At 35.6% G+C, this 20,960-nt stretch overlaps 1 protein-coding gene across 1 annotated transcript in view; it reads right to left on the bottom strand.

Annotated features, from left to right (window-relative positions):
* Nucleotides 1–20,960, bottom strand: part of bmpr2b (bone morphogenetic protein receptor, type II b (serine/threonine kinase)) — an 88,369-nt gene that overhangs the window by 14,410 nt on the left and 52,999 nt on the right. The window contains exons 4-7 of the mRNA XM_051904811.1: nt 6,692–6,802; nt 6,501–6,592; nt 6,128–6,358; nt 273–387 (exon numbers count right to left, since the gene is read on the bottom strand). Coding sequence (XP_051760771.1) covers nt 273–387; nt 6,128–6,358; nt 6,501–6,592; nt 6,692–6,802 — 549 coding nt within the window. The remainder of the gene's footprint in view (nt 1–272; nt 388–6,127; nt 6,359–6,500; nt 6,593–6,691; nt 6,803–20,960) is intronic.

The following is a 20,960-nucleotide window of genomic DNA, read 5'->3' as shown; positions in this document are numbered from 1 at the left end:
TTTTTCCCCCCTCACACAATCAAATCCATTCCCAATAGATAAAATCAATCAAGTTCCACCCTATACTGTGTCTCTTTAAATATCTTATTTCACTTGATATCAAAAAAATTAACAACAACACACTTCACCTTTAAACACAGATATCAAGTGGTTTACAGCAATAAGGCTTCATCCCCCTCAAATGGGCAGCCAAATATACTCCAAGGTGGTGGATAATGAAGCAAGAACTTGAGTGAAGGATGTGTGTGCATACATGTGGAGGTCACCCTCACCTCCTCTCAGGAGCTCAGTGTGAAGGTAGGCCAGTCCTCTCGTGAGCGAATGTGCCAGACGACAGCAGCTCACCCAGTCCAACGTGTGCAGACTCAGGTACCGGCACAGAGAACCCTACAAACAGACACGATACAGTTAAACTAGCGACACACACAACCTGTAACTGCTAAAACACACCACTAAAAAGGGTTGTAAAACAACTTGGGCGTGATGGTTATTGCAGTACCAGGAACATCTCGGTTGCAGAAAATAAGAATTGCGCTTTTAATGCTGCTCTACAACAATCTGTCCACATCAATATTGCTTTTATACCACAGAACTCAGCATTGCTTTTACATCAGCATTTTAAATCTCTGTAGAGCAGATATGAAGCACTTGAATAATGAATTGGAGCTTCAACAAAGTTGTAATGTAAAGCCGCCTGCAACTAATTACTGCCTCTGGGGTATTTAGGCAACGCAATTAAAACTACCAGCATCAACAAACAGCGTTGTACATAACAGAGAATTTTTTTCCAAACTAAACTACATAAATAACAATGTAGATTAGATTTGATCAGTTCAACAGGAAGCATTTGAACATGCAGTACACAAGAGCTGCTGTAGAGAGGCGGATGTAATTATGCGCGTTGTAGAAATATCAATAACTGTCCAACAGAACAAATCCATGGTGGGGCAAATAGTTGCCTATTAGTTAACTGAACTGTGGCATGCTGCGTATAAAATTGAATTGTAATGTCACTAAGGTCACTGTCCAGATGACAAGCTTTTGAAATAATGTGACAAATAATTGCAGGCTGACATTTGTGAAAAGTGACGATTACAGAATTTCATTTAGGTCTACTCTTGTTGCATCAAAATATTTATATATGTGCAATTTTTTTTTGCATTTGGTTAAGCATCCAATCACAAAGGGGTTCGTTGAGTGCAACAGCCAATCAAATTAGTCTGGAATACAGCATGTATAAAGAATTTGCCATGCAGTTGTTGCATTTCTAAATTCTAAATTAATTAGAACATGACATGCAGTTGCATTATACAAATCAAATATTTACATGTCATTTCTATTGATCTATACACAATCAACATTTTTTTAATTATTCACATATAAGGTAACATTTTTACAATATAACTAAAATCAACAAATATTTAAAAAAAAGATTAACATTTACGGTAATATTATATGTTTACTATATATATGTGTGTGTGATATATATATATATATATATATATATATATATATATATATGTTGCTGATTTTAGTTATTTAGTTGTATCGCAAACTGCCTCTGTATTAAACTGTGCTGAATGCTAGCGATAACAATACACAGATCAAGAGATTTTTGACCCCTCATATAGGATGGAGTGGTACAAGAGAAAACAAATAGACTGCAGGGCGCTCTGGGTAGAGGAATGATTATCTACCTGTAAGTGTACATCAGAGCCATAAAAGCCAATCACTTTCCCTTAAGCCCTGCCTGAGTCTCTGAGTTACCATAGCGACAAGGAAAATGATGTTATCCCTGGACACTGGTCCTGGCATTCCTTCTTTCTAACGATGTGTGACACACAGAACACTGATGGATACAGACACAGGCCTTGTTCCACCTAGTGAGCTGCTTTGCTGTTTACTTTTTAAATAGGCAGCTGTATCCTAAGACAGCATCCTAACGGACATGGAACCACATTAGTGATGATTCAGTGCTCTTTTCAGGCACATATGCCACTCAAAACTGCAAAAACGGTTCCTCATGTGAAGTTCATAGAAGACTTGATTTCAATGAAGACCTTAGTATGCTGCTAGACAAAAGGCAGACTTTCTGATACTCTTCTATTTATACTTTTGAACACTGAATAATTTTAACTGACATTTCTCTCTATTGCAAGTTTTTTTTGTTGTTGTTGTTTTTTTTTCCCACAGACTTTCTTACAATGCATTCTGGGCTGCCTAGGAATTTAGAATTTGGACAACACAAGTTCTATTGTATCCATTTAGCTAAACTAACTAAAGCAAGTTTTTCATAATATCCTGCAAGAAGTGACATCATTTTTGGTAGGAAAACAAGAGCACAAACAGTATTGCACAAGCATTAGCAATGGGTTGGATGAATACTGTGAATTATTAGTTGGTTTGTCTCGTTCTAATTTTTTTTAAAAAATGGTTAAGAATTTTTATTTTATATATATATATATATATATATATATATATATATATATATATATATATATATATATATATATATACACATACATACACACACACACACACACACAGTTGCAAGAAAAAGTATGTGAACCACTTGCAGAATCTGTGAAAATGTGAATAATTTTAACAAAATAAGAGATCATACAAAATGCATATTATTTTTTGTTTAGTATTGTCCTGAGTAAGATATTTTACATAAAAGATGTTTATATCTAGTCGAAAAGCAATAAAAATAGCTGAATTTATTAAAAAAATGACCCCACTCAAAAATATGTGAACCACTGATTCTTAATACTGTGTGGTTACCTGGATGATCCACAACTGTTTTTTTTTTTTTTTTTTTGTGATGGCTGTTCATGAGTCGCTTGTTTGCTCTGAACAGTTAAACTGAGCTCTGTTCTTCAGAAAAATCCTCCAGGTCCTGCAGATTCTTTAGTTTTCAAGGATTTTTTTTGTATATTTGAACCCTTTCTAGCAGCGACTGTATGATTTTGAGATCCGTCTTTTTACACTGAGAACAACTGAGGGACTCAAACTCAAGTATTAAAAATAGTTGTGTTTGCATCGTGTGCATCGTGTTTCCTTCAGGAGCATCAGTGAATGTTTGAACCTTTTTTAATAGTTGTGTTTGAGTCCCTCAATTGTCCTCAGTGTGAAAAGACGGATCTCAAAATCATACAGTCACTGCTAGAAAGGATTCAAATATGCAAAAAATGCTGAAAAAACTGAAGAATCTGCAGGACCTGGAGGATTTTTCTGAAGAACAGAGCTCAGTTTAACTGCTCAGAACAAACAAGAGACTCATGAACAACCATCACAAAACAAAAAAACAGTTGTGGATCATCCAGGTAATCACACACAGTATTAAGAATCAATGGTTCACATACTTTTTCTTGCAACTGTATATGAGTGTGAAAATCTGGTGCATGTTTTTACAGAATTACAACACAGATTATATATATATTCATATATATATAATAATTCTATATATATATATATAATATATATATAATTATATATATATATGTATTTTTTTTTTTTTTTTTACAGTTGCAGAGTTCAAAACGTTCAACATATCAGGATTAACCCATAGAGTTCTTAGATTCAGCCTAAAGGGTATCTTCAATTTATGTCTAAGTATGAAGTGAACATTCACCTACAAGGATTTTTCCTGTACTTTGGCTCTAGGCTATGAGTTCATTATATAATTCATACATCAGAAGTAGAACAGGGCAAGAGCAAACACAGCTCTGTCTCACAGAGTCCTGTCTGTCTGCAGCCAGACACAATAAAGGTGTGTCTCATTCCTCACTGCCATTCAAAAGGCCCAGGCAGGTAGAACAGGCGCACTAACAGACAAACTTGCCAGTTATAACATGTCAAACAGGAATGTACAGGAAAACATGTTGCACAGAAGAGTTGGAGACTATTGTGTGAGATCTGAAAGCTGAGAGGGAAATGACTAAGAATGTATTGCGCCTGTTGATAGTGCCGTTTATTTGCATGTGCTGTCTGCATTGTTTTAGCATCCGATTAAAGGAATTATGCAAATCGGATAACAGCACAAGCATGCCCAAAGAATTCCTGCTGAGTGAAATTTAAACTTGGTAATTCCCCGTCTTGCAGGCTGGTTTTGAGTGCGAGGTTGTCAAGAATGCGTCAGACTACTGCAATCTGACGTACTTCACTGGGACTGTAAAGCATCACTTCACCAGTGCAATCCAGACACCTATATCGACTATTTAAGCTGGAAGTGCACTCGAGCACTGATATATACCCAGTTATAACAATCTTATGCATCATCTTGTCATCATTTGATGAATAACAGCTTCTGTGATCAATACAAATTTACAGCAAATAAATATACAATAAACATTCAGTTTACTGGCTGCATTTCGCAGATGATATTAATGCGGTGTTAATTGTGCCAAGCAAATTTGTTTAAAAAGTGGCAATGACTTCATTAAAATCCAGTGGTATAGAGTGCTGCGGGAATGAATCCTAAAACCTAAAAATAAGTTAGCATTTTTGCACTTCCAGTTCCTGAAGTCCTGAAGTCATTGTTTTTGGGTTTTTTGTTTGTTTGTTTGTTTTTTGGGTTAAATGCTTAACACAAGCTCAAGACATTTATACACTATTCTACAACATATAATATATCAGTAATACCCCACTTGTGTTTTTGTTTTGAAACTTTACGTGCCTTAAAAATGGTGGTTGCTAACAAGTGACTAAATGGGACTACATAGATTGTCGTGGACATTAAAAATCAACACACCGAACAAGAAAATTAGTTTTTGCACTAGTCCACTTGTTTTTTTTTAAAATTAAGATTGAAAGAGATTGAAAAGGAGATGTCATGTGACCAAAGTCTTTAACTACTACGTACTTGCATCAAAAAAAACTAATTGTTAGGTACAATGTACCAAAGTCCCTTTCAAGAAAAGTCTGTTCACTCGGCGGCCATATTTGTAACGCCTCCGGACAGCTATTTCGGGCATCCAAGACCAAGTCCTATCTATTTGAATGGGGGAATCCTGAAATCTAAAAAACTGCTTGGCAAACTCACCATTAAATTACATATTTCAAATCAGCATTAAAATCTGACATGAACTGTCCCATAAATGCTGTTTCTTATCTCAAATAGCGTTAAAAAGCGCTAATTTTTGCAGGCTAGACAAGCCAATGCGCATGTGCAGTCCATAAGCGCGAGTCTCAGGTTGCTTCTAACTTCTAACGGCAGCTGTAGTGATGACTTTATCAATCAGCAATTGGCTCTTTTACTTAGAAGGCGGGGGCGTATTCCGCTATATTTGCAGTTTCTCCCATTCATAACTAATAGGAGTGAACCGTCTTTCTATATCTATATATATAGTCTTTGAATGTACTTATGTGTTCATGTTGTATTGCAAATCACTTGTGCTGCTATTGAGGTGAGATACGGGTAAGGTTAGGGACAGGTTTAGTGTATGGTTAGGTTTAAGGGTGGGTTAAGGGGTAATGGAAGGGTCAACAACAGTGTAATTATAGATGTAATTACATACATGCAGGTATTTTTTTTTAAATATAAAGTACAATGTAAAAATATGTATGTACACAATAAGTGCACTGTATGAAATGATTAATTTAAATGTTAGTACATCAATATTAAAGACAATTAATATAAAGTGGGACCAATAAAACAGAGTAAACCGTGCTGAAATACTTCACACAAAAGTGGCTGGTAAAGGATTCATCACTGAATTTAAAAAGGACAGAAAACACCTTTATCTGACTGCAATGGCAGATGAATACAGAAAAATTGAAAAAAAAAAAATAAAAATAGGAGCAAGTAAGAGAGAAAGACAAACAGGCACAGGGACGGCTAAAACACAAAGCCGACATCCAAGTACCCTTCTCATGCTGCCTGCTGGAAATCCATCTGAATCGTGGATAAAAATATCTAGCCAGATAGCGGCAGGACATTCGATTCCACTCCCGACTTTGACAGAAATAGTCAGGAGAGACCAATAAAACAATGAGATGGAGAATAAAGGACAGATGAAGGTAAAATGTGGAAAACTACACCAAGCAGGGCAGCCAGGCACCAGAGCAGTGTCTCATACAACTTTAAGGATGAGAGAATGAGGGCTTGTACTAGATCAATACTTACATGAGGGTAGTACTCCATGACCAGCAGGTACTCCATCCGCCCATCTGCCGTGAGACGCTCATCCCCAACGATAAAACGAGCAATGTTATCATGCTCCAGAAGAGGGATTCGGTAGATGGAGCGCTCATTCACAAAGTTTTGCCGGTTGGCATAGGTAAAAACTTTTACAGCAACCGGGCGTTCATCAAGAGATCCTTTGTAGACAGAACCATAGCGCCCTCGACCAATCAACTGCAAGGAAAATTATTCAGGTGTGAATTGTAGCAGATGTTACATGATAAACAAATACAGATGGTTCAAGTTCATTAGAATACAATTCAAAATTAAAATATGATAATTTCTGCACATATTTGATGGCAGCTAGAAGACTCACTTCCAGTAGTTTTAAACTGTCTAAATCCAGAGATGGTTCTGATGGTGCGGCCTCTATCATGTCCATGTTGTGCAGGCCTTGTTTACACTCGCCTGTAACAAACACAGTATGCACAATCACAACACGATAACATTGTTACGTGACCTTCATCTGCAAATAGCCAATCATAACACAAGAGTACTGAATCTCACCCATCATCATGCGATAGCCGAACAACAGTGCCACAATCAGGACCGCTACTATGGAGACAGACGCGAGGGCAATGAAGATGGCCTCATCTCTGTGTAAAGGCTGTTGATCTTCTGAAGGAAGAGAGAAGAGACCAGAAGAAAGATAGGCATGTTAGATCTGCAATGGTAATTTGCATTTTAGCTCATATTTACTGTCTTTGTGTCTGAAACATGAATTTGAACTGGCATTTTGAAAAATGAATCAACATGTTGTCAATTTAACCCAGAAAATAGTATTGTAAAAACAAACCAAAATGATATACTGTACAGTCATGCACTTATAATTGAAGTCTATAGAGCAAGATGTTCCAGAGGTTTTAGAAGCAGAAATGTTTCATATTCATTTTTTCTTTAAATTAATTCTTTGAACCAAAAATGTGTTTGAACTAAATAATTTTGTACAGACAAGGTTATTAAGCAACTTTATTACACTATTTACATACAGTAACATGTACACTATTGTTCAATAGTTTGGGGTTGGTAAGGTTTTTTTAATAGTTTTGAAATAAGTCTCTTCTGCTCACCAAAGCTGCATTTATTTGATCAAAACTACAGTAAAAACAGCAATATTGTGAAAAATTATTACAATTTAAAATAACTAATTTTTATGTTAATATATTTTAAAATGTAATTTATTCCTGTGATGTAAAGCTGAATGTTCAGCTGCATTTATTTGATCAAAACTACAGTAAAAACAGCAATATGGTGAAAAAATATTACAATTTAAAATAACCATTTTTTTTTTTTTTTTTTTTTTAATATATTGTAAAATGTAATTTATTCCTGTGATGGCAAATCTGAATTTTCAGCATCATTACTGCAGTCTTCAGTGTCACATGATCCTTCAGAAATCATTCTAATATGCTGATTTGCTGCTCAAGAAACATTTCTTATTATCAAAGATGAAAATATTTATGTGGAAACTGTGATACATATTTTTCAGGATTCTTTGATGAATAGAAAGTATAACATTTCTTTTAAATAGAAATATTTTGTAACATTATAGACATCTTTACCGTCACTTTTAATCTATTTAATGTGCCTTTGTGGGGGAAAAAAAGTTTTATTTTCATTTATTATTAATTAATTAATTTCTTTTTTTTAAAAATCATACTGATCACAAACATTTGAATGGTAGTGTATACTTTTGTCAAGTGGCTATACTTTCTAGTGTGTATAATATATGTATGTTTATCCCGGTTGTAAAACTCATATTTAGTATGTATTGAATCCAAAACATTCCTTTAATCCTTTCGGTCCAGCAACTTCATGAAGATCTGCTCTTACAATGCGATTTGGTGAATCCTGAACACACAAATCTGTCCACTTTTGTTAAACACTAACAGTCCACCCACCAAGAGAAATTCTACTAACTTATGTTCGGAAAAAAAAACAAAATTACAGTTGGAAATGTGAAGCCTATCAAAACGATTGAAAATGTTCCGCTTTGTTATGTACGTGAGCCATACAGACTTCTGCCTCCTGAAATCCAATTAAATCTAGCGCTAGCTTTCTATAGCTTTTGATTATTTTCACTTTCTCCATTTTCTCACTCCACTTCAGACACAGACATGTCCTTGCATACAAGAGTGAGAGCTTCAAGCCAAAAACGCTTCTCTCACACAAAAAGAGCTGAAGAGAGAGAGAGAGAGATGAGTGGGAATGATAAAACCACAGCTATGGACTTCAGTTTCAAGCAGAAAGAAAGAGAACAAACACTTAAAATGGCAGGACAGCCTCTTAAAGCCAAACGCGATCACACAACTGCTGTAAGATGATGATTAAATGAAACTTTAGATGAAACGGAGCTTAAAATGTTGTGCCTGCTTACATATTTTAATGGATTTTAGGATTGACGCATGCAGAATATAGCAAGAAATGTGGAATTTAGCTGTGTTTATCTTCAATGCAGTGAATACAATATAGATACAAATCCACACTCCTGCCCATATTTTTGAGCTGGACCCTCCCAGGTCCACTGCAGCAGCTAGAACAGCACCAGAACAGCAGCTTTACTATCAAACGGCTCAGAAAGGTTTGGGTTTCTCAAGACAGATCAATAAATATGAGATTTAAACCACAGCAGTGCGTCAGTCTGCATGCTGGTGTTCGCTTCTTGAAAGTGATCTCTCACACACACTCGTATATAGCCACGCTCGTTTAACGCTCAGAGGATAAAACACAGGCATTTATAGATATCGATATAAAAAAAAACACTCTCTCATTCTCACATATACATAGACACTGTTTACATGTCTTGGAGCCGGCGGCATTTAGCTCGGAGGCAGAATGTCTGAGTGTCCCTCCCTCTTCCAGACTATACCAGCAATCCTGTTGTACTTCCTGTACGTCTCCCTCCAGGACTCCGTGCATTATGAGAGCTCTCCTTCCTTTCTCACGCCTCCATTATACTACCTGTCAACATTTTGAATAATTATGATGTGTTAATGTTTTTGAAAGAAGTATTTTATGCTCACCAGGACTGCATGTATTTGATCAAAAAATACAGTGAAAACTGTAATAGAGAAATGTTATTAAAACTGTTTTCTATTTTAATATATTTTAAAATGTAATTTATTCCTCTGATGGCAAAGCTGATTTTTTTCAGCATCATTACTCCAGTCTTCAGAGTCACATGATCCTTCGGAAATCATTCTAATATAGTGATTTGGTGCTCATTTCTTCTTATTATTATTTATGTTGAAAACTGTTGTGCTGCTTCATATTTTTGTGGAAAATTGTGTGAATTCATAAGTTTGGGGTAACTAAAAAAAAAAAAAAAAAAAAAATGCATAATTTTATTCAGCAAAGAATTAATTATGGTAAGAATTATGGTTACTATTATATTCTTTGAATTACCATGGAATAAAATGCAAATACTATGGTATATCAAAATGGCAATCATTCAATACCATGGTTTTTACCAAAAGTATTTGCAGATAAATTTCTGAGTATCCCCGGCAACAGTGAAATAAGTGGATTAAAACAGTATAACAGTATATTAAACATCAAATATCTTCTAACTGGCTGTGATCGCCACATCACAAAATAGTTTTATGGTCAGTGTGAACAGACAAATTATTTGTCATTGAAAACAATGGACACAGTGTAGACGCTGCTAAGTGTATTACTGCCCTCCACAGGTCAAATGTTGAACTAAATTGTCATATACAATATGCTAGTGCAAGTATATAACAATTAGTTCAAACTTTGACCTGTGGAGGGCAGTAATACACTTAGCAGCGTATACACTGCTGGAATTCTAATAGAGAAGAAGAAGAAGAGAGCTAGTTCAAGATGAGCGTCAATGGTTAAAATGTAGATAATTTTTTTTTTTTTTTAGAAAATGACTGATCGTTTCGCTAGATAAGACACTTATTCCTCGTCTGGTATTGTTTAAAGCCCTTTGAAGCTGCACTGAAACTGTAATTTTGACCTTCAACCGTTTGGGGCCAATTGAAGTCCACTATAAGGAGAGTAATCCTGGAATGTTTTCATCAAAAACCTTAATTTCTTTTCGACTGAAGAAAGAAGGACATAGACATCTTGGATGACATGGGGGTGAGTAAATTATCAGGAAATTTTTATTTGAAAGTGGACTAATCCTTTAAAATCAATGCATTCGAAAATAACCACAGATACACTTTAAACAAAATAATGGACAAAGTTTTAAAATGATAAAATAGCAGATATACTGTTCAAAACGAAGACAAAAAAAAGCATTTTGATAATTTTTTGTGCTATGCTATTACCATCTACCATCATCACTGTACCGTGGTACTGCCACAGTAGTGTAATGGCTTTTAACACGCGTAATAACTTCCTGTCATGTTACATGCTTCTTTTGCCATGTTATGTGCTACAACAGAAGACCTTCATGGAGACACATGGAATGATACAATAAAAGACTTTGTTTCTCTCTGTAGCCTCGTGTTTGTCCTCGCATCACGCATGGATCTGAACTTCTGTCCTTCACATTCTTTGAGACCGATCTTCAGGACAGATGCAGTTTCCCTGGGTAACCAGAACTCTTCTTTGATATCACTGACTCCCACTCACGATGCCTGGCAACAGTATGCAGACACAACCTTCCTGCAATATAAAGTCTCTCTTGCCTAAATTTTTGCCTTTCCTCACTTTCTCTTTTCTATTTGTATGAGCACTGTATGCAATTAAAAAGAGCACTAAAATTTTGTGGCTTTTGGTCCATGCCTATTAACTATGAAACCATCTATGTTAATATGTTCCTTAACATTGTTTCTCTTCAGTGAAAACAGACCAAAATACTGACGACTCATCCTGCACTACACAGATTTTGATAGCATTTTATTTTACAGTCCTGCACATACTATGTATTTATTATAGTAATCACAGTAACTGGGCAATAACTAGGTACTAACCCTGAACCTACCCCTAAACCTAACTTTAACCCAAGTAGTTACCTTATATTACCCAGTACTTTCTTAGGTAAGTACACTGTAGCTACACATATTGTAAAATAAAGTGCACCCCAGATTTTTGTCCAATCAAATGCTTTCCAGAGTGAGAATGTCCCTCCCCCATGGCTGTGATGTAACTAGAGACTTTTGGGATATATTTAAAAACACTTTGATGAACTGTTTTTGATCATGTCTCTTCAGAAGACTTGAATTAAACCGCTTGCTTCATATAGATTACTTTTACTATGTTTTTATGAACGTTTTAAAGCATCAAAGTTTTGGTTGCGTGAACTTTCAATTAACAAAACAAAAGTCAATGAACAAAAGTCATACAGGGTTTGTAAAATTATGGCAGAATTTTCAGTTTTGGGTGAACTATCCATCAAATGTTTTATTTTTATTTTTTTTATTAAATGTTATATTATATATATATATATATATACACACACACACACACACACACACACACACACACACACACACACATACACACAGAAGTACATACAGCCCATCATGATCAGTTTATCCAAAGAGAAAAACAAAATTCTTACATTAAAATTCAAAAGAGAGAGGGACAAATACTTTAAATCAAGACTAATGTGAGACACCTGGAAACTGATTTTATAAAAGCACTGGAATGATGAATCATTTTCCCCCGAAAGCATTGTGATTATGTGTACCACACACAGGGTCTTTTCCAACAGACAGGCAGTCACATCTTAGATATGTATCCAATCCATAATACAAAGCCTGTGTGGGAGAATTTCAAAGACTACCGACTCAGAGACACCAGGGAGACTCTAATGGGAGTCATTCATGAGCAGGCAGACTTTCATGCTGCCATTACCACAACAGGACTCAACATCACTACCTGAATCCCCCCACCAGCGAGGACAATGAAAGCCACTCAATGGGAATTCTCTGGCCTACATTTAGCTTTCAGCGTTGGATGGTGGGGAAGAGAGTGAGGGAGCCTGACAAACTACATCATCTTGTTCAGACAAATACAACTTGGCTGCAATCTGCCTTTAACCACTATTAACTTCAGATCCAAGACATATCTACAGATGGCAACCTCATAAAGGTGGAGCTTTCTGACACCTTGCAACCATTCAGAACTCCCCACAAAAAAGGCCATAAAAAGTGCACAGCAACACACACACACGAACAGGCTTTTCAGAGACTGGCAAAAATTCAGATGATTACCCTAATAAAAAAGCCATACCAAAATGATTTCATATTACGTATACTTCAAACCCATTAACATAGGCCTATTTATTGATATATCATTTAAGACTAACTAATATAAAATTATAATTAAACTTTATTTGGAGTACTTTTTTTACTGCACAATGCACATTTCTTAATATAATGCCTAAAAATTGTTTTAATATCACTATTAATAAGGATGTATGATCTTTGTATAATATCAGTCTTTAAGTGCAAGATACTTAAAGGGTTAGTTCACCCAAAATTGAAAGTTGTGTCATGTATTACTCACCCTCATGCTGTTCTACACCTGTAAGACCTTCGTTCATCTTCGGAACACAAATTAAGATATTTTTGATAAAATCTCTATGGCCAGCAAGATAATTAACACTTTCAATGCCCAGAAAGGTACTAAAAACATATTTAAAACAGCTCATGTGAGTACAGTGGTTCAACCTCAATATTATAAAGCAACGAGAATACTTTTTGTGCGCCAAAAAAACTAAATAACGACTTTATTCAACAATATCTAGTGATGGCCAATTTCAAAACACTGTTTCACGAAGCTTTACGAATCTTTTGTTTCTAATCAATGGTTCGTGCCAAAGTCACATGAATTCAGTAAACAAGGCTTTGTTACTTATTTCGAAACTTCAATAGTTCACGTCACTTTGGCAGTTTGATACATGCTCTGAACCACTGATTCGAAACGAAAGATTCGTAAAGCTTCAAAGCTTCATGAAGCAGTGCTTTGAAATCGCCAATCACTAGATATTGTTGAATAAAGTCGCTATTTTGTTTTTTGGCACACAAAAAGTATTCTCGTCGCTTCATAACATTAAGCTTGAACCACTGTAGTCACATGAACTGTTTTAAATATGTCTTTAGTAGCTTTCTGGGCATTTGAAAGTGTTAATTATCTTGCTGTCAATGCAGGCCTCACTGAGCCATCGGATTTTATCAAAAAGTTTGTGTTCCGAAGATGAATGAAGGTCTTACGGATGTAGAACGACATGAGGGTGAGTAATTAATGAAAGAATTTTCATTTTTGGGTGAACTAACCCATTAAAGTGTACCTAAAGTATACTTGCAATAGTTCCACTTTAGCATAATCAAATATACTTAAGTATCTTTAGTTGGACCTCAGCACTACTTCCGCACAATTAAAGTATAAAATTAGTTGTTCCAGTTCAGTAGACTTTAAGTATACCAGTTTATTATAACAAAAATACAATTGCAGGGTATTTTTATTTAGCACATAAATATGTAGGCTAAATGTATTTGTAGTATACTTAGCACAAAATAAATGTATTTCAAATACATATTAGTTTTTTTTTTTCTCACTAGGGTAGCCACAGAAAAAATGATTTGGGTTTGGGTTTTTTTATCTATGATTGTTTGGAAGGTCTTGTTGCATTGCACTTCTATTGTTATTAGGGATGCACGATTAAGCAAAATAAAACCAAACAGCGATACGGCTTAGTGCGATTATCAAATCACAAAGGCTGCTAGTTATTAAAATAAATTTATACCACCAGAGGCTGTTGAATGCTTGATTCTGATAGACTGACAAATGGTCTAACAATTACTTTCCAGTAAATTATTTAAAATAAAAGTTAATTATTCACAATTTTTCCCACTTCACAACAGTTATGAAGTAGTTCTAGCTCTGTCGACAGCAAGTGCCGATCAACAGAACATTCTTTTTGTATTCGTTGTGCACTCCTCTCTGCCTCCATACACTCGTAGTTTGATTCACTGGCCAAAAAACAGAAAAATCACAAAATAAAGAGTGTTAAAGATAGCATTATTTATTAATTAATATTTTAAAAATTTAGATATTGCAATAAATTCGTTAAAGTGAATTCTTTTGGACACAATAATAGTCTAATAAAAATCTCCATGTTGTGACCGCTCTGGTTGCACTATATCTAAATTGACTATTTTACCTGCACTATATTATTTGAATAGTTTCATCAAGCAAACTCATTCTCGGCTCTCAAAACACTCTTGCCATTCACTGTGTAAAGGTTAAGGTTAAAAGAGGCAAAGCTAATGAATAAATTAATTAAGGGAAAAGAGCAGATGCTTGTTCGCTCACAGCTCCGCTGGCAGACAGCTCATCAGCACAATAAAATGATGGACTCAATCTGGCGAGCACAAGCACAACTACAGCGTTTTTGGCACATACTGTTGTGGAATTTAATTCTTACAGGCACACGCGTACACACACACTGCTGGATATCAGCTTGATGGCACAACTCAGAGCATGGCTTCTAGATAGGAATGGACAAACTTTTTTCATTCTGTGCAACTGCATTAAAGCACAACAGTGACTGCCCACTTTTTCAGCAATCCAGAAGAATTTTTCCCTATTCATTCTCTCCATAGGGATTGCAGCTCAATAAAGTGTTCTAAGCTATCTGTGCCCAAAGACTTCCGCACAACTGGAAGCCATTCACAAAGTTGTATACATCCCTTGCCTCTTGAATCATTATTTATTAAACATTATTGCTAATTTAATTGTGCTTTCACATATCAATAAGAACACTTATACACCGCATCTACACCAAGTCTTGCTGCATGCGTGTTAGTTCAGTTTAACACATTATACCAAATCCATTCCACATTTTCCTCAAAATCGATGCAGAAAATATGAAAAAACGGATTTAGAATGGGCCTGGTGATTTGTCATAGCAATAAGGCACGAATTGAGAGAGGGAGAGAAAAGTCAGCGAGAGAAAAATTACAAAAGACAGACAAAATATCAGCAGGAGCTCTTGTACAGCAAAAACCAGACAGATTTCATAGAGCAATATGAAGACAGCAGATGACAAATACACTGCAGAGACTCTGCATGTCTGTTTTGAGAGTAAAAGCATTTACTACAATACACAAAAGAAAATCTACGGCAAATCCATGCAATGGATTATCTGTGAGAAAAACTCCAAAATACAAACAAACAAACACACACCACAATCAAAATAGGAAAGTGCTCCACTTGCAATCATATAGGGTTTCGCAAAAAAGATCATCCTAAAAATGTGCTTGCTTCCTATTAGTCATCAACAATCAGCTGATACACTCGCATTAAATCACAGGAAGCAGAAATTAATTGTGGTTCTATTGGACAGGGAAATAAATGTTGATTCACATCATGTTCAATATCACTACAGTTTAAAGGGTTAGTTCACCCAAAAATGAAAATTCTGTCATTAATTACTCACCCTCATGTTATTTGACCATCCTCGTAAGACCTTCGTTCATCTTCGGAATGCAAATTCAGATATTTTTGATGAAATACGAGAGGTTTCTGACCCCCCTATAGACTGCACTGTATAACCACTTTCTAGGCCCAGTGATCCAGCTTACAGTCTCCAGAGTGATACTGGATACGGCAGTAATGAAGGTGAGAGCACTTTATTACAGTTCGTTGGAGTTGATTTACGGATATAAAGTTTACCAGTTTATTAAACACCACCCGAAAAGGCATAATGTCTTTATATATTTGTTTACTGTTAGTTGTAAGAAGTGTTTCTGTGCACTTCGCTGTGTATGTTGATAATGCAAGGGAGAGAGAGAGAGAGTTTATGGATAATATTTTAATGCACACTTGCACTGTGTTTTTTTTTTTTAAGCTCTTACAGAGATTTTCTAGAGTGAAAACGTATGCTTAAACTTTTGTGTGAAGTACAATAATCATCATAAAACTCATCGGTAAAGTTTTGGCCATCATTCAGATGGGGTCCGGTACAACAGGCTTGTACTAATATAGTGGAAGAAGTTATTGAACTAAACTATACCTGTTCTATCTCCATGCAGCACATACTCGCAGTTTCTGACATTATAGTGCGTCCTGACTGACTCCTGACACCGGAGAATGAGCTCTTGAAGCTCCGCCCTCTTAGGCCGAGCGCAGCAGCACATTTGCATTTAAAGGGCACACACTTTGCTCAACCCCAAAAAGTGGCAATTTTAACATGCTATAAAAAATATCTGTGGGGTATTTTGAGCTAAAACTTCACATACACACTCTGGGGACATCAGAGACTTATTTTACATCTTGTAAAATGGGGCATAATAGGTCCCCTTTAAGGTTGAACCACTGTAGTCACATGAACTATTTTAACGATGTCTTTACCACCTTTTTTGGGCCTTGAAATTTGTTATGACATTGCTGTGGATAGAGAGATCAGAAACCTCTCAGATTTCATCAAAAATATCTTAATTTGTGTTTCGAAGATGAAGGAACGTCTTATGGGTGGGGAACAACATGAGGGTGAGTAATTAATGACAGAAATTTCATTTTTGGGTGAACTAACCCTGTAAGTCAGTGGGGTTTTTTTTTTTTTTTTGGTACAAAATACTTTAAAAATCAATTTCCTTAATCCTTATTCAGTTCATGATGAATTTTTTTTTTTTTTTTTGGACAATAGAGGGATCTGGAGTCAAAAAGGTTGAAAACTGGTATAATAATTACATAGTATAAAAGGTACATAATTCTTTGCCCCAAATCTATTCAGACTATTTTACATTTACATAATTTTCATCACTATCAGAACAAAAGTTTGAATATCTAAATGAATGGTTCAACTTTTCTCTTTTTTTTTTTACTTTAACAACACTGGGAAGACTACAGCAACCCTGACCTGCCAAAACTGTGGGATGGGAATATTATGGTACAGTATATGATGGTACTACTACATTCGAACTAGCAAATAACCAGCAGGAATGTGTGGCGATCATCAAAATGAATGGGGATGAAGGATTCCAAATATAACAGGCAAATCTAGTTCCACTGTGATATGGAGTTTTTCCTGTTTGACTTTTGGCTTTTCTTATCTTTGTAACAGTAGCTGTTATAGGATCTTTGTGCCTATCAGGAAGACGCTTTCCGGCAGTTAGCAGTTTGGCAGCGACTGAGTCAAAAAGGCATTTCCTCTGTGGATAACCTATTCCTTTCTCCCACTTTCACTTCCTGTCCTGCTTTTTTCCTTCTCTGTGTCTTACTTTCTTATTCCATATGGATGGCTTTAATCCTCTCACCGCTGATTCAGTGTTCCTCTTTATTCATTTTTTATTCATGGGGACTGCTGTATAATTCCTGGCCGTCTGAGCCAACTGCAATTCACACCACTCTGACAAATAATCTCACGGAAAGCGACTGGTTTTTCAATAAAGAAGAGAAATGGTGACAAAAACAGACTCATTTGCATTAGTGAGTTACAGCGCAGGCCGTAGATTACACATAGGTGGGGGCGGAGACATTTCGCACTGATCCGAGACCGGTCCTTTTGTTGGTCATTATGATTTACATTATTTTCAGCACAAAACAGCAACCTGGGTATGAAAAAGAGAGAGAAGGAAACCCTATTTGTTTGGCTATGCTGCATGAGGATCTGCTTTCACTATAGCAGCCTGCCACACCTGGACTGAACAAAGACACATGAAAAACAGAGGATGAATGAAGAGTTCACACACACCATTTGACCACTACATTTAGATGACCTGCAATAAAACCAAATAATAAAATAAAATAAAATTAAATTTAAAAAAAAGATAAGTTTTCAGATTTTCCAAACAGCTTTGTATTGTTACAATGTTGGTAGTATATGTAAATATATATGTAAAAGCTGTTTTCTCTAGTCATGTAGGACCAATGTCAAAACATTTCAAAACAAGAAAGAAAGAAAGAAAGAAAGAAAGAAAGATATTTTATTAATTTCCATGACTTTTCCAGGCCTGAAAGTCACAAAATCTTAATGGAAGTGTAAGTGAAGAAAAGGTTTCATTTTGAGCTGTTTTGACATAAGATACTAGATGTGAATAGACTCCTAACACCATCATTATTAGTATCACGAAGTCAGAAAGATTGGTTCTTTAAAATAATAATAATAATATAAAAATGATTCAAAAGATCAATTAGTTTGCAAAAATCAAGCTCTAAAAGGCCCCACAAGCCCTATTTTCCAGCCCAAACTTCATGTGTAGACAGGATAAAAAACTTCACTTGTGACTTTAAAGCTGTTTGAGTCACAAATTAAAAAGTGTTCCTGTTTTCGATCAGAAGACAGGTCTGTTGAGTGTCTAGACATCTGTAGACCGATGTGAAGGGCGAGCACCGGGCTCAGGTTTCTCATAGCAGATTGCACGTCTGTGACCGTGAACCCTGTGACCTCAGATCTGTTGACCTCTGTGACCCCTGTCAGGGAGAAGCACATCTGGGGTCCCTGGCGGAGAGTGCGCTGACACGGCCATGAATCAGACACAGTCGACCTGTCTCAGCCCAGCGCCACGGCAATGGCCCCCGTAACAGTCCCATCAATTACACCACCCGCCACGTTCCTCCAGCTGAATCGGTGTGACATACAGTGAACACCTCCTTCTGTTCAACCACTGTGACACGTCTCCTCTTTATGTGTGCTTTCCACATTCTCTTAGGCTGAAATGTGATCAAAATTGCTTCTAGCTACACAAGCTCAATTCACTGCGCTCTGAAATGTATCAGAATGCAAATTAAAAACACGAAAAAAGTATATGCTGCATTCTCAGTACTGCTGCAAGGGCCGCAATGGTCAGTTTTCTCTGTCAGATCATCTACTGTCAAAGTAGAGTAACAGTTTGAGTCTTGCTGAGTAAGTTAGTTGTACTGTCAACATGTTTATACTGTAGTTAGGTACCTGAATAATAACCGGGTCATTGATGAATGAGGTTTTTAAAAAAATAAAAATAAATAAATAAATAATAATAATAATAATAATGGAGATATAATTAGTTTTATTAAGTGTTAACAATGAGATTATGTGGGTTTTTATAATCAATTAACACTGCTTTTGTCATTTTTTGCAAGATGGACAAAATTTGTCACCAAAAAAGTCATTCGGTTTAACCAAAATTTTGGTTATACCGAATGACGATATTTTCAAACAATGCTAACAGGCTGATATCTAGCTAGCTAGCCAGTTAGCTTGCTAGCTATCTAACAAAAGGATAATCAAAATTTTATATTTAGTACAAGTTTTTAAAATATTACAACATTTTCCATGTTTTATAGCGGTTGTACCGAATGACCTGATGTTTTGGGACATGCGTATAAGCAAGTGAAAACATGAATTTTTCAAATAGTTAAGAGAGAGTTAGTTATTTTGCTTCATGACCATGTGGTCCTTTGCAGGTGTCTGAATGATGTCACATCCTGTCACATGATATGGACCTCATGACTGGATCCAAAATGGTCCCTTTATATTGGTTACTCCGAATGACATAAATGAAATTCATTTTTCCGAACATTCTTTCTCATACCAAAGCATACACATAATTTTAATACCATTTTGCACTATGTTGATATATGATGTTATAAAATCATGCCAGAATAAAAAATATATACATTTATTTTAAGATATTTTAATCATAAATGAAATGACTGTATTGGCCTTTGGACGGTTAAACCGAATGACCTTTTGACACTTCAAAATCTTTAAAATACCTTTATATGTAGCAAAATATATTTAAAACCTTTTGGATTCAATAAAAGAGATCTAGCTGTACTAACTTATATACTTTGGATGTCATATCTTTGTTTTTTATTATTATTAAGGCCTTTGGACAAAAAAATGACCTAACCAGACATTACAAAGGGGAGGAGACAAAAATGGCAGCACTCAATATAGTGACTGTAGGAATGAATGTCCCACCTTTAGTTAAAAGAGCCAATTGTGTTTTTTTAAGATACTTTGAAGAGAGAATTGAGCTAAAATGCTAATTTTGCAAAACCGGTCACATTTTATTGTTGATTTCAAATATGTTATTAAACCAAAGAATGTACACAACAATTTGAACACATTGTATAACTTTTGTATAGTACATTATGACTGTTTAGGGTCAGATTTTTTTATTCAGCAAGAACCCATTAAATTGATGTAAAAAGGGACAGAAAAGACTTTATGATACAAAAGATTTCAATTCTATTTTTATTCAGTTCTATTCATCAAAGAATCCTGATTTTTTTTTTCTGTTTTCACCATTGACAATGATAAGAAATGTTTCTTGAGCAGCAAATCATCATATTAGAATGATTTCTGAAGGATCGTGTGACACTGAAGACTGGAGCAATGATGTTGAAAATTCAGCTTTTCCATCACAGGAATAAATTACATTTTAATAATGTAATAATATTTTACAATATTACTGTTTACAATTTTGACTGTATTTTTAATCAAATAAATGCAGGCTTGATGAGCATAAGAGACTTACCGAGACTTGCACATCTTACCGAACCCGCACTTTTGAATGTCAGTATATGTGGTGGCTATTTGTACACACTGGAACGGTTGAGCAGAAAAGAGCTGTACATGTATTATTGTAAATAGCTGCCTAATATGACTTGCCTTAAAAGGGACTTCAATGACAACTCTGATTTAATGCCACAGACATTTGAAGGTAATATGACTACTAAGGTTTGTTATCACAGTAATGCAAGAATGCATGTCAAGTATGTACAACAGGATAGCACACTTGGCCAAGCATTAACGTCTATATTTACGCACTTGCGCAGACTAGGTTTCTGATCTTAACGAGCATCT

The sequence above is a fragment of the Ctenopharyngodon idella genome, chromosome 9, assembly GCF_019924925.1.
Source record: "Ctenopharyngodon idella isolate HZGC_01 chromosome 9, HZGC01, whole genome shotgun sequence".
Taxonomy (NCBI): Eukaryota; Metazoa; Chordata; class Actinopteri; order Cypriniformes; family Xenocyprididae; genus Ctenopharyngodon; species Ctenopharyngodon idella.
This window is presented reverse-complemented; position numbering and strand designations above follow the sequence as displayed.